At 37.2% G+C, this 15,021-nt stretch overlaps 2 protein-coding genes and 1 long non-coding RNA gene across 7 annotated transcripts in view; 2 read left to right on the top strand and 1 right to left on the bottom strand.

The window, feature by feature from the left end:
- Positions 1 to 1,524, top strand: part of LOC113667181 (DPH4 homolog) — a 2,339-nt gene extending 815 nt beyond the window's left edge. Inside the window, exons 3-4 of the mRNA XM_027182970.2 lie at positions 317 to 385; positions 999 to 1,524. Coding sequence (XP_027038771.2) covers positions 317 to 385; positions 999 to 1,159 — 230 coding nt within the window. The 3' untranslated portion in view covers positions 1,160 to 1,524. The remainder of the gene's footprint in view (positions 1 to 316; positions 386 to 998) is intronic.
- Positions 1,525 to 2,122: 598 nt separating this feature from the next.
- LOC113667180 (fumarate hydratase, mitochondrial) overlaps positions 2,123 to 15,021 on the bottom strand; it is a 36,508-nt gene continuing 23,609 nt past the window's right edge. For 3 of the 5 annotated variants that reach the window (XM_089212488.1, XM_089212487.1, XM_089212490.1), the window contains 8 exons: positions 7,826 to 7,936; positions 7,405 to 7,527; positions 6,666 to 6,776; positions 5,861 to 6,037; positions 5,249 to 5,404; positions 4,572 to 4,780; positions 3,656 to 3,843; positions 2,123 to 3,086 (listed from right to left, as the gene is read on the bottom strand). In XM_089212488.1, coding sequence (XP_089068614.1) covers positions 2,662 to 3,086; positions 3,656 to 3,843; positions 4,572 to 4,780; positions 5,249 to 5,404; positions 5,861 to 6,037; positions 6,666 to 6,776; positions 7,405 to 7,527; positions 7,826 to 7,936 — 1,500 coding nt within the window. In that variant the 3' untranslated portion in view covers positions 2,123 to 2,661. The remainder of the gene's footprint in view (positions 3,087 to 3,655; positions 3,844 to 4,571; positions 4,781 to 5,248; positions 5,405 to 5,860; positions 6,038 to 6,665; positions 6,777 to 7,404; positions 7,528 to 7,825; positions 7,937 to 15,021) is intronic. The other 2 variants (XM_089212491.1, XM_089212492.1) reach the window with 2 other exon arrangements.
- LOC149043270 (uncharacterized) lies at positions 8,135 to 11,690 on the top strand. Its single transcript, XR_016188488.1, has 2 exons — positions 8,135 to 8,309; positions 11,067 to 11,690. It is a non-coding gene; the product is annotated as an uncharacterized LOC149043270 (long non-coding RNA).

Genomic DNA, 15,021 nt, shown 5'->3' with positions numbered 1-15,021 from the left:
CTAATCTGCCAGTATTCTGGCAGTCCTTAGGATAATTACAAACCAAAAAAATGACTAGCTCCCAATTGGCTTGTTAGCTCAGTTGGTATGACACTGCACTGGTATCGCAGAGGTCATGAATTCAATTTCTGTACGGGCCTGAATTTTTCAATCTTTGTTTTCACTACTGATTAAGAAGTGTTCATTACTGGGAAGAAAACTCTCATATTCAGTTCCTAGATTATTTCATTAACAGAAGAAAGGACATTTTTTTCAAAGTATATTTTGAGCATTAGATTTGGATTATACTTATTTGATCATTACATTAATTTTATAGAACAGGGTTTGTCACAAGATTGGCCAGTAAGTGATGAAGTAGATTTGGATGACATGGAATATCATGAAGGTAATATTTAAAGAAACAACTTGAAGCAAACTTGGACATTCACTTAGATATAAAAAAGCTATGTTAGTGATTACCAGTAGGAAGTTTACTACTCTGGATGATCTTCAGTGTTTCATCATGAAGCAATGTTTAAGGGCTGTAGAATTTTAAGGAGAGAGGGGGTGGGGGAAAGGCAGACAGAATAAATGGATCAAAATACTGTTACAGGAGTGTTTCTTTGTAAGTGTCTTCAGTACCCTATTCTGTATATTTTACATCTCATTGGACTGATTATTTATTTATTGACAAAGCCTAGCCGTTGATTAACAAAACTGCATCCTGGACAATCCTCAGCTTGGCTGAACCTTTTATTTGAAAATTTATTTTTATGAACGGCATCGAGAGGGCTGAAAGCTGACAATGGAGGGACATCTATTTAATAAAATCAACCCTCTTAAAGCCCAAGACCCACTGGTTGCGTAAAACCTTGGTTTGGGTTGAACCTTGTGTAAATAACCCATTGGGTGTAGTCATTTGATGCATAATTTAATATTCTAAAAATGCCACTGATTGTAGTTGCAACACAGTGCATGCAGTGCACCTGCCAAGTGAAAATTATTTTACTTTGTTTCAGATACAGAGAGTTATTCAAGTGTGTGTCGCTGCAGTGGAGAGTATGTGATAAGTGAGAGTGATTTGGAAAATGGACACAACATTGTATGTTGTTCAAACTGCACCTTGAGCATCAGAGTGCTATACAATGCGCTTTCAGATGATGCCAGTAATGGCCAGTAACTGAGCAGGGAGAAAATTTATAGAGATAATTTCTTTGTGGGCAAGAAAAATAGAAGCCAAAAACTAACTTTCCTGTGAGCTGAGGAAGAGACATAAATCACTGAAATGTGAATGTCACTTTCAGGAGGGTCTTGTGCACATATAACCCTGTGTTGCAATCCTGAAATGCAAAATGTATGCTTGTACCTTAGCTCCCAGCAGAGTACAGACATGGTACAGTTATCTTTTGAAGCCAACTCAATTCAAAGAACAAACTAATCTTTTTTACAAAGTACAATCCATAGCACTGAGTTGTTACATATGTATGGTGGTATTCTAAGCTAATAGAAAATCAAATGAATAAAGGGGGCAAGTTTCTAAAGAAACTGTGGTGTTGTGTTGATGGGAGAGTAGAACAGGGTCATTTAGTATTATCAACTGAGTTGAAAGAGTAAATTGGACACTGTAAAGAGTTGAAAAGCTGATGTTTTGAGTGTCAGCCCTTTGTCAGAGCGATTGAAGGAATTGTGGGTTGTGTGTGTTTACTTACTAAAAATGGAGCTATGCTATTGGTGGGAAAGTCCATTTGGATTGGATCCATGTGGTAGGGGGAGGGATTGATTGTGAATAATACCACATAATTATGGACCTACCACCATGAATTTATACCCTGATGAAGGCCTCCATTCCATAATGACACCCTGTTTGGAATACTCTGTAGTAACATGCTTTAACCCCCTGATCAAATTTTTTATTCTCCTTACTGTCAACAATACAATTCTTATGGTGTTAGTTCAGAGAATTTAGTATTTGATCAACTAATTATCCCCAATTTGATATTTTTTGTTATTCTTGTCACTTATCTGGTTGATATTGTAATGATATTGTAAGGAGAAATTCTGTCTTGGTCACTCATGGGAGTTAAAGAGTTAAAAACAAGGTAAAATGATAAAAATACTCTGAAGTACAAGTGAGAAGGGACTAGAAAAGTAAATGTATTTTTAATTTTTAAAGTTGTTTTTGTAAACAGATGAAAAACTTGGTTGATGAAACAGCAAATTTACTTTCTTGCCTAACCACCAAGTCACAGCTGCTGTGTTTCACAAATTGCAGAATAACATTAAAAATACAACCCAAATCCACAACACAGCTTGGCCCAATTAAACACATTACGTTTCTGGGAGGTGTTCTTTTTGTGCAACTCTCAGCTAGGTACTTTAATTTTGAAGTCACCCCTTTGTGTAATTTCACTGCACTGGAATAGTTGGCATTTAATTTGAAGAACAGCATGTACGTGTACATTTATTTGTATTGTCTTTAAATTAAATGGATTACCAATACTGCATCTGGATTGCAAAAGAAGTTTCATGGCAAATGCTTTGAAATTAGCTCAGTTGTAAACTTGATAACTCGCACAAATTGTTAAATTGTCTTAAAACCTAGTAAAAGTTGGAAAAAATGAGTTGAAAACTTGAGGTTTTTCATTTTGCTTCAAATCATGTCCCACCAATGTTAAATATTTTTCACTTTGGTCCTAACATGTCCTCTGGTCTCACCCACTGAGCAAACTGTTCTTCTGTTAACAATCCCAGGCTTATGGCAGCTCCCTTCAAAGTTGTGCCTTCTTTGTGAGCTTTCTTTGCAATCTTAGCAGCATTGTCATAACCAATATGAGGGTTCAATGCTGTCACTAACATGAGTGACTCGTCACGCAACTGGTTGATTCTATCCACATTAGCTTGAATTCCCACAATGCAGTTATCTGTAAAGGCTACACATGCATCTCCAATAAGCCGTGTTGACTGCAGAACATTTCTGATTATCATTGGCTTGAAGACGTTCAATTCAAAATGACCATTACTTCCACCAACTGACACAGCTGTTTGGTTGCCAATGACTTGAGCTGCAACCATGGTGATGGCCTCACACTGGGTTGGGTTAACCTTGCCTAAAAACAAAAGAGGAAACTTGTAAAAAAGTTATTATATTCCTTACTCAATTTTTGATGGAATGTTGAATGCAAGCCAGGATTATATTGGTTTTAGATTAACTTCCCTCAGTAATTGGTCTAGAAAACTTGTGCCACTCAACCAATTAGATGCAAAACTTGAACCAATTACGAGTTGGCCACACCCTCTTTCTTATGTTAAGGAAATTTGCTTGTTTTCACTTTGAATTTTCATTGGTTCTTAAGGGTATTTTCCTTTCTTCTGATTGGCTGTTGTGATTACCTTGGCTGCGGTTAACAACACACAATAGGAAAGTGCTCTAAGCACCACCTCGGGTAAGCAAAACATTTTCAATTGGCCTCTAGGGGGGAAGAGCATTAATATAAACTGATACATGTACACTGTACATGAAGCAGGGTAAAAGTAATGTTAAGGGTTTCTCTGTAACCAATAGAGAGCCACCACTGCCGAACAGTTTTATCATACCTGCTCAGGATTCAGTGAACCCTGTGTGATTCTGTATGAGTGAAACAGTTCAGTACTTTAGTGTTATGAATTGTATCGTTACCTGGCATGATACTGCTCCCAGGTTCATTCTCAGGAAGTGTCAGCTCACCCAATCCACAGCGAGGACCTGAGCCTAAAAACCTGATATCATTTGCAATCTTCATCAAACTACAAGCGATCACATTGAGTGCTCCATGAAGCTCTACCATGGCATCGTGAGCTGCAAGGGCTTCAAATTTGTTCGGTGCACTAAAGGAAACAAAGAAGATAATAATTTGAATAATTGCATAAAGTCTTGTTGGTGTTCAAGATTAAAGTAAAGTATTGGTGTTCAAGATTAAAGTAAATTAAAGAAAAAACTGTTTTTTCAAAAAATGATGGCCCACTAATTAAAATTGTTTGTTCTGAAATTACATCATCTCTTAAAAATAAGGTGCAAAGCAATAAAATAAATAAAAAAATTCATAACTACATGAAGCTACATGCCAAATAGTAACTGCTTTTCATAACTTACAAATTAACAATCCTAAACATTTTGATTATATCATTTATCAATAAAGAGCAAAATTACTGAGCGCTGATTGGTTGAGAGAGAGGGCATTCTTTCTTAATCGAGGGATTTTTAGTAATCAAGAGAGGGCATGATTACCTGTTAATGATTGGCTAATCCGTTGCATTGCTAATCCGTTGCTTCCCAGATAAAAATAGACTGCGCGCGTGATTTTCCTTTGTATAAATTTTGCCCTTTATTGATAAACAAGTAATCCCATGAGACCTCGTACTATTAAGGATTAATTGCACTTGAGTTTTCAAAATTTTCCAAATTGCCCTCGTCGCTTCGCGACTCGGGCAATTTTGGAAAATTTTGAAAACTCTCGTGCAATTAATCCTTAATAGTACTTGGCCTCATGTGATTACATATACAAAACAGTACTTAGAGTAATATATTTATTCCAAATCAACTGTCTAATTCACACCTTGTGAATGGTAGCTTAGTGTACTCTGCAATCTTAGCTGACATCTTTTCAGCAAATCCTATTCTTGTGTTCAGTCCTGTGCCCACAGCCGTTCCACCAATAGCCAGCTCATATACTCTTGTAAGGGTGCCCTCCACCCTTGAAATACCATACTCTATCTGTTTAACATAACCACTGAATTCTTGGCCTAAAGTTATGGGCGTGGCATCCTGTAAAAATGAAAACATGTAAAAGGTGATGATTAATCAAATCCTCCACTGATAATCAACACATTGTTCATATGCTATGCAACTCACTGTATATTGACCAGGGCTATGGGAGAAATTTCATTGGGATTCTTTCCATGAGAAGTTGATAATGTTCATGATTTTTAAAAGTGATTAACACGTAGCTTCTTCCTCCAATATCTGTAAATTTTTCAGAAAACAAGTTATGAGGATCCTCAAACTTATCAGGTAGAATTCATTGCTTTGATCTTACACCAAATTCTTGTAAATAGTTTACAGAGAAATGTGTAGCAGCTAGAGGGGAGAATTGATAATCAGATCTTGGGAGTGAAGGGGGTTAACAGAGGAAAACAAAGGAAGAGAAAGCATGAGGATTTCCACTGAGCTGTAAAAGGTAATTAGCATGTGACACAATTGCGGTCTGTTAAGACACATGATCAGACAATTCACCTGTGTATGTGTTCTACCAATCTTAACAAGATCCTTAAAATCTGTGCTCTTAGCCTGAAGTGCACCATGAAGCTTTCTTAGTCCTGGTAAGAGACGTTCATGCACCTCCATTGCTGCTGCTATATGCATTGCCGTTGGAAATGTGTCATTAGAGCTCTGTAATCAGAGAGAAAAATATTGTTATTAAAACATAGAGGAGCTATTTTTATTGGTTACAGTGATCATGAAAAAAATATGGAGACACAACACAGTCAACGATCATAAGGCCACCTGGATCCCTGCCTTTCTCTCTTCTCTCCTCCCCCCCCTCCCCCCCTCCCCCCTCCCATTGCAAAGTTAATTGAAATCATGGGAACATTCTGAAGGGTAAGCCACCAGATGAATATCTCTCTCTCTCTCTCTCTCTCTCTCTCTCCCTCCCCCCTCCCATTGCAAAGTTAATTGAAATCATGGGAACATTCTGAAGGGTAAGCCACCAGATGAATCACATCATTGAGAAAGATGTGTAGCCCCTCATGATTTGTAAAAACTTTGCACTTTGACATCATTCTATATGAGGATTCTCTCCTTCTCCCCACCCTAATATTAAGCAAACTAAAATAAGCCTCTGACCTGGCTTTTGTTGACATGATCATTAGGATGGACAGGTTTTTTTGATCCCATCTCGCCACCCATCAGCTCAATGGCACGATTACTGATCACTTCATTAACATTCATGTTGGACTGTGTCCCAGAACCTGTCTGCCAAACAACTAAGGGAAAATGGTCCTTCAGCTTCCCAGATATCACCTGGAATCAAAGATGCTCCAATTAATACCTTTAATATTTATCAATTATAACTCCACAAATTTGCAGCTTTGTTGGAGTGAGTAACATAAGATAGCCACACTGCTTGAGCATATCTCAATTTGTCTGTAATATCATCCAAAAGTAATACAACCAGAGGCATTTTTCTTCCCATCAGAGGGATCCTAGTTTACAGCAGATTATTTCCCAGCAATTCACCAAGTTCCCCTGACAGGTGACAGATGCTGGTTTTAAATTCCTGGATGAAAAGAGGCACTGCGACAGCTACGTGTCTTGCTCAAGAATTCAACCCTATTATCCACCCAAGACCCAAACCCAGGGGGTACTGAATGAAGTTTTCACCTTTTCAATATTATTTAGATTCCACGACCATATTAACCATCAATACATATATTCTCCAACATCAATATATATATTCTCCATACTAATCTCTATATACATTTCCTGAGGTACTGACAAGGAAAAATTGTTAATAATTGGGAACTTCTTTACTTGGTGATCATTTCTTTTATTCTCGTCACCTTAATGTGTAATTCAAGTGTGACATTGTAAGGAGAAATTAGATGTTAGTCCCTCTTAGGGGTTGAAGGGTTAATCCAGTGTTTTGTACCTCATCTGCTGCTTTCATGATGTTATCAGCTACACTTGCATCCAAACCAAACTCCTTATTGACCTCTGCAGCTGCCTTCTTCAAGAAACCAAATGCACGAATCACTGGAGCCTATCAGAAAAAAGACAAAAACAACAATACACTGAGAATTACCAGTAACCAAATGATTTCCCATTATTACATTTTGTTGAATGATGCCCAGTTGTAATAGCTCATGGTTAAAAAATATTACCTACCTTTTTTTAATACATTCTCTCTGAATCATTCTTGTTAAATGATGAAAAGTGTTCCTAGACAGACAATTTCTTAAAGTAATACTTTTACTAACATTGGAGAAGCGAGAATTCATTATGAGATCTTTCAGTTAGTACATGGGCAATGTTTGGTCAATTTTGCAGGTCACATTTTACTGCAAAACCCGCTAAATTCAAAAGTTTGTTTCAATTGAAAACTTCCCCTCTTCTTAAACGTAGAGATAATAAATATCTTACTAACCGCGTTTTCTGGTCCGTAATGTAAATTAGAGAACCTTGGTTTTTCTGCTTAATTTTATGACCTGATTTGCGCTTGGGCCACAAATATAAGCAGAACAAAATTTTGTCTGTACTTTATAATACAGACCTCGAACTAGGTTAGTAAAAGGTATACACTGGCAAAGTTCATTGGTCTAAAGTAATTTATACAATATACTCTAGAACGAGATGTCATTTATAAGAGAGGTACGATCAGATCAACATACTGGCATATGTTCAGTTTCATCACCAATAGGAAAATTCAGTTTTGATCTCGCTGTCTGCGCTCCGTAGTATTTATCAGCTGGAACTTCTATTTCTCCAAAACTGTCAGTCTCAATTCTTGAAGCCTGTTGGCCACAAATATATAAAGTATTTTCATTAAATATATATTAACTCTAACACTCCGGGGAGTGACGAAGAGGAAACTCCTCATTAGAAAACGACATATTTTCAAATGAACAGGAGACAGAAAGAAAGAAAAACTAAATCAAATGAGGCGTTTTCTTTGATTTACAGCTAAACTATCTCCTCAAATGTAAAGCCACTCGTTTCAAATATAACTTCAGAAGGAGCGCGCGTAATTTGTAGGAGAATATTTCTCTAGTTTTGCACGAACGCGATGACTGCTCAAAATACATAGCTTACCATGCTTCGTGATAATAATACAGGACTGAAATGAAGCTTTTGACGGTGGACAAATATTCGGGGATCTCTGCTGATCGTTCGCAACACAGAACAAAACCTGTGAGCCATGCTCTGTGAGTAAAGTTTGATGAGTAATCAATTGAATTAAAATGGCTACTGGTGGTCAGCGGCTTTCAGAGGGACCTGCAACAGTTCACCCGTTCCTTACGTTGTAACCCAGTAACTACTGGACTTGTAATGACGTTGTAACCAGTAAATTAATGCATTGTAATCGGGATAGACCTATTGACAAATCTAGACCTGGGGGAGGGGTGAATGAGTAGCTAAAGTGTCGTGTGTAATCTACGTATCACTGGCGCGCTAATTCGGATCGATCGATTCAGAAGAGATATATTTTCCCTTTATTTGCAAGCTCACACGCTTTATCTGTGCAATTAGCCGACACCTTTCTGGTCGTAAATTTGGTTTATCGATCATTTTCAAGGTGAGTATCACTAATAATAAAAGGTATTCTACTTTGTTTAATGTTCGAGGCACTTGTCTGATGATTTGATGATCGGATATGATCGATAAGTTATAAATATTTCTAAGCCTTTATTTACCTCTCAAAAATTCACGGGTCGATAGGTAAGCAAACCATCACAATATTTTATAAACCAGTAATCGTGCATCTCATTTAAATTAATGGAGCCATTTATTTGCGGGCTACAAGTACCAGTATTCACAATAGTGATTCATGCATGTGCGGCTTAACAGTCATCTCGCCATCAGTTACAATGAATATCATGACAGTTATTTTATATTTAAGATTATTGTCATTTAAAGAACTGAAAATAAAAATTCCAATCTACAAATAAAGTCACATTTAGCATGTTTATGTGTATTAATATATAGTCCCACAACGATCCATCGCATTCCAGATAACTGATGAACTGTCTAGTTGTCCTCGTGCACCGGTGCTGTACCGGTGCGTGAAGGAATAACCATTGTATTTTCTTTGTTTAGGAGTCATTGGTTAGCTGTTATGTATTTTTTGGTCTTTTGTATCGGCTCTTGTGTACCGGTACCCGAGGACAAAACCAAAATGTGGATTACATTCATCTCATTACAATCCAACTATTTGTGGATTACAATATTTGCATTACAATCCAATAATTTATGGGTTACAATCATCTCATCACCATCCAATAATTTGTGGATTACAATTATCTAATTTAAATTCAATCATTTGTGAATGCTATTATCTCATAACAATCCAAAAATGTGTGGATTACAATTATTTCCTTACAATGCAATAATTTGTGGGTTACAATCATCTCATTACAATCCATTATTATATGGCTGCGATAGTACGTGCACTCTGATTGGTTAATTAGGGGTCCAGAATCCCCCGGTAATTGCTTATGGGCATTACAGATTTTTCCCCCCACAAAACATAGTGAACTTAGTGACTTTCCCTGAAAGAAACTTCGTTGAAAAAAGACAAAATTGAACATTGAACAAAACATGTATCTCTTCTTTAAATATGAGTTCTGAAGAAGATTTTCTTCATAAGTTTATTACCCTGATGAAATTGTGACGTAAATGATAGGCAATGTAGATGTTCTCTCTATTCCGCTTGCTTTGCCTATGTGAAGGCATATAATAAATAACTTAACAGACTTCGGGCTGAATTTTTGCTTTATGGACTGTACCCAGAGGCTCAGTCCATAAAGCAAACATTTCATCCCTCAGTCTGGAATTTTACAGTAAAGCCATTGCGCATGGTGCACATGGTTATTACGTAAATAATTTTTGGATTACAATCATCTCATTACAATTCAATAATTTGTGGATTACAATCATTTTATTACAATCCAATAATTTGTGGATCATCTCAGTACAATTCAATGGTTTGTGGGTTACAGTCATCTCATTGCAATCCAACCATTATATATGCTTCCTTCTATACCTTATGTATTTTAAGGATTTTGCTGGCAATTGAAGTCTTAGTATTTCCTAAAGTTTTTCACTTATTACTTTTCAAACAATAATGATTCCATGGCAAGTACGATAAGATGGAAAGAGTATAGTTATAATATAGCTTTTGGGATGCAAAAGACAAAGTGCTGTTCACTTGGATTCATTGTAGAAAACATTAGCTTTAAGAAACACTTGCCAATACTGATAAGGAATCCAGTCTGAATGCAAGCATCTTATACGTATAAACTGCAGGAATCGCAGTGTGTTAAAAGAAAATCAGGCTCAAAGTAGCCTATCAGGCCAGAGTAGTCCAATGGGATCATGCCCATCAGTGATATGGTCCATGAACCTTCACAGTCCCTGACAAGGTGGTACATGGACTGGGTCCACAACAGTGGACCATGGACCTGGGTTACGATAATTGCAATACAATCTAAATTAATTTTTGTATTACATTATCATCTCAATACAATCCAATAATTTGTGGGTTACAATCACCTCAATACAATCCAATAATTTGTGGGTTACAATCATCTCATTACAATCCAATAATTTGTGGGTTACAATCACCTCAATACAATACAACACATTATTATATGGCTGCGATAGTACACGTGCTCTGATTGGTTAATTAGCGGTCCGTAATCCTCCGGTAATTACAGATTTTCACAGTGTTCCTGTGTGTTTGTTTTTAATTATATATTTATATTTTTGAACTTGATTTTTCTGGCTTTTAATCTGACTGGACAATCATAGTGACACCAATAGGAAACTGCTGTCACAGTCCCTGACAAGGTGGTACATGGACTGGGTCCACAACAGTGGACCATGGACCTGGGTTACGATAATTGCAATACAATCTAAATTAATTTTTGTATTACATTATCATCTCATTACAATCCAATAATTTGTGGGTTACAATCACCTCAATACAATCCAATAATTTGTGGGTTACAATCATCTCATTACAATCCAATAATTTGTGGGTTACAATCACCTCAATACAATACAACACATTATTATATGGCTGCGATAGTACACGTGCTCTGATTGGTTAATTAGCGGTCCGTAATCCTCCAGCATTACAGATTTTCACAGTGTTCCTGTGTGTTTGTTTTTAATTATATATTTATATTTTTGAACTTGATTTTTCCGGCTTTTAATCTGACTGGACAATCATAGTGACACCAATAGGAAACTGCTGTCTTTTAGTCACTATACTTAGCATTTTATTTGAGCAATTCAGTCAATTCAATTTATACTTCTTTGTCTGGTTTAGGTAATGAAGTTGAGCTGTTTGACAACTCCAACAAACTCGTTTGTCGGGGTGTTGTAACTGCTCAAGCCATGGTACACGACCTGGCACTGAAAACCGGATGGGCCGCAGTGATGATACAGGATATCTTGTCAAAGGGAAAAGTGGAGCCATGGCAAGAATATCCCACCCATTCTGGGGAAGTAGAAGAAGGGAGTTTTGTCGCCTGGCCGACTGCTTACATCCAACCGCGACGAGAAGCTCTGCAAACTGCCCGGCCGAAACAAAACCTTTCGGAGACGCAGGGTTTAAAGGATGCCCTTCATCCCGACAAGTTTGTCTCTCCCGGGACAATAATGTCCAGGGAGAGACAGTTACGAAGTAGAAAGTGAAAACATTATGATTCCACTATTGCGCCATTTTACCATATTTGGACATGAGAACGCGCAAATCATGAGCCTGTAATGCCCCGGTTTGACTGTTTTAGAACAGAGCAAATACGGACGGAAAGCGTAGAGCAACAAAATGGTTGGACAAAAGGGAGCAAAATTGACTTGTTTACGTCCTTTACGCTTGACTTTTAAGCGACGACCTTTCGACGGGAACGCATTTTTTTAACTCAACAGAAGGAAACTTGCGAGGACATTTAATTCTTTTTGTTTGTGTTGTTTTCGTCATTCGCGCACGCTTCATAAGATCGATAAGATTCTCAGGCGATGGAGGTTGTATTTCAAAAACTAGGTGCCAAAATGCTAGAAAATAGCGCAATAATGAAATAATAAATCCCTTATTGGATGGTTTAACATGTAATACGTCCGGACATTTAGCTCGTTTTGCTACGCAACTCGCAAAATACCCGCGCGTATTATATGTTAAACCATCCAATAAGGTGTATGTAACGGTTCACTGTAAAGTTACGCAACCACACAGAGGACGACAACGAAAATGCAACGTGGGAGGCTAACCTTTCCTTCTGGAAATTTCATTGAGACTCTTGAAACTATTTACATTCATAGAATGGTGCTGACAAAGACATAAAGCTTTATTTGAGGTTATTCGTGTTGTTTCTTTGTACAGTTTAGCAGATTGCAAAACACATGTGCAGGTCTTTGCCCTGCAGTGTTCTTCCTCCCCTTCTCTTAAGCGATGTTCTCCTTGCCAACGCTGTTGTGGTTGCGTAAATTCCCTATTGTAAAGAAAAAATGCAGTTTGCATGGAATGAGATAACCAAAGTTGTAATTCATAAGTCTGTTTATCGTTTCCTTTTCTCATGATTCTGTGTTCTCTTAGTCGATACTAATCTGTTACATCTTGCTGACTTATATTCTATTTTAAATACAAAATCATGATTAGGATAGGAACGAAGGATCCTCCACTGTCACTTGCTACTACACACTCTAATAAATCACTGTACATATCAATAAATAGGATAGCCGAGATATATTAAAATGAACTTATTGATGCGTTTTAGCGTATGATGTACATAAGACAATGTATGTTCCAATGCTACGTCTCCAGAAGATACTTAACAGTACGACCAGTGTTTTCGACTCTCCCCTGGATGCTAGTCCATTTCAGGGTCACCCCCTCCCCCTCCCCCAGCAGTTAATACACCGGTTCCCATGTATCATCACCCGACTGAAGAGAGGCATAGTAAAGGTTAAGTGTCTTGCCCAAGAACATAACGCAGTGCCCTTACAAGAGCAATTTTTTGGGCCCAGTGCATGCTAACCCGGCATAAGGTATATTTTTTGGTCCAGCGCATACCGTGACAATTTGTCCACCACGCCCCCATGCGTCTCTATACAATAGTGACAGGGTTCGCACTCACCTTGAAAGTCCTTGAAAATCCTTGAGTGTCATAAAAAAAATTCACGACCTTAAAAGTCCTTGAAAATTGCAGACAGTGCTGGAAAGCCCTTGAATTCACTAAATTCACCCCATTTTTCAGTCTGTTTTTGTGTCTACCCCATTTTTCAGCCTCTTTTTGAAATAGAGTAAAATCGGGGCGAAGAGTTGATATGCCGGATATACGATATAGCGCTTAGTGTGTTAAATTCACAAAATTCACCCCATTTTTTAGTATCTTTTTGAAATACAGTAAAATCGAGGTGAATAGTTGGTTAGCCAGGTATAGGACATAGCGCTTAGTATGTTAAATTCACAAAATCCACCCCATTTTTTAGTTTCTTTTTGAAATACAGTAAAATCGAGGTGAATAGTTGGTTAGCCAGGTATAGAACATAGCGCTTAGTATGTTAAATTTACAAAATTCACCCCATTTTTTAGTTTCTTTTTGAAATACAGTAAAATCGGGGTGAAGAGTTGGTATGCCGGGTATAGGACATAGCGCTTAGTATGTTAAATTCACAAAATTCATCCCATTTTTTAGTTTCTCTTTGAAATACAGTAAAATCGGGGTGAAGAGTTGATATTCCGGGTATAGGACATAGCGCTTAGTATGTTAAATTCACAAAATTCACCCCATTTTTTAGTTTCTCCTTTGAAATACAGTAAAAGCGGGGTGAAGAGTTGATATTCCGGGTATAGGACAAAGCGCTTAGTATGTTAAATTTACAAAATTCACCCCATTTTTTAGTTTCTTTTTGAAATACAGTAAAATCGGGGTGAAGAGTTGATATGCCGGGTATAGGACATAGCGCTTAATATGTTAAATTTACAAAATTCACCCCATTTTTTGGTTTCTTTTTGAAATACAGTAAAATCGGGGTGAAGAGTTGATATGCCGGGTATAGGACATAGCGCTTAATATGTTAAATTTACAAAATTCACCCCATTTTTTGGTTTCTTTTTGAAATACAGTAAAATCGGGGTGAAGAGTTGATATGCCGGGTATAGGATATAGCGCTTAGTATGTTAAATTTACAAAATTCACCCCATTTTTTAGTTTCTTTCTGAAATACAGTAAAATCGGGGTGAAGAGCTGATATGCCGGGTATAGGACATAGCGCTTAGTATGTTTAATTCACAAAATTCACCCCATTTTTTCGTTTCTTTTTGAAATACAGTAAAATCAAGGTGAATAGTTTGTTAGCCAGGTATAGGACATAGCGCTTAGTATGTTAAATTCACAAAATTCACCCCATTTTTTAGTTTCTCTTTGAAATACAGTAAAAGCGGGGTGAAGAGTTGATATTCCGGGTATAGGATATAGCGCTTAGTATGTTAAATTCACAAAATTCACCCCATTTTTTAGTTTCTCTTTGAAATACAGTAAAATCGGGGTGAAGAGTTGATATTCCGGGTATAGGACATAGCGCTTAGTATGTTAAATTCACAAAATTCACCCCATTTTTTAGTTTCTCCTTTGAAATACAGTAAAAGCGGGGTGAAGAGTTGATATTCCGGGTATAGGATATAGCGCTTAGTATGTTAAATTCACAAATTCACCCCATTTTTTAGTTTCTCTTTGAAATACGGTAAAATCGGGGTGAAGAGTTGATATGCCGGGTATAGGATAAAGTGCTTAATATGTTAAATTTACAAAATTCACCCCATTTCTTAGTTTCCCTTTCAAATACAGTAAAATCGGGGTGAAGAGTTGATATGCCGGGTATAGGACAAAGCGCTTAATATGTTAAATTTACAAAATTCACCCCATTTTTTAGTTTCCCTTTGAAATACAGTAAAATCGGGGTGAAGAGCTGATATGCCGGGTATAGGATATAGCGCCTATTATGTTAAATTTACAAAATTCACCCCGTTTTTCAGTCCCTTGAGGAAACTTGGTTTGAGAAATCGAGAAGTTCGAGAAATTGGCCATTTCAAAGACGAGCGGGTACGAACATATTTTTTCTTGGTACCAACCTTCAGTATCGATTTGATTGAAAACGAGGCATGTCATCGGGAAGCCTTCCCGAGACAACTTCTCGCGTGCCGAGTTTAACATAATTGCTAGAATATAGGTTTTCAAGGGCAAATTTATATTGTTAACATAAAATTTAACTCAGCAAAGGTA

The sequence above is a fragment of the Pocillopora damicornis genome, chromosome 7 (genome assembly GCF_964200805.1).
Source record: "Pocillopora damicornis chromosome 7, jaPocDami1.2, whole genome shotgun sequence".
Taxonomy (NCBI): Eukaryota; Metazoa; Cnidaria; class Anthozoa; order Scleractinia; family Pocilloporidae; genus Pocillopora; species Pocillopora damicornis.
Note: the sequence above shows the minus strand (reverse complement) of the source record. Positions and strands in the feature narration are given on the sequence as shown.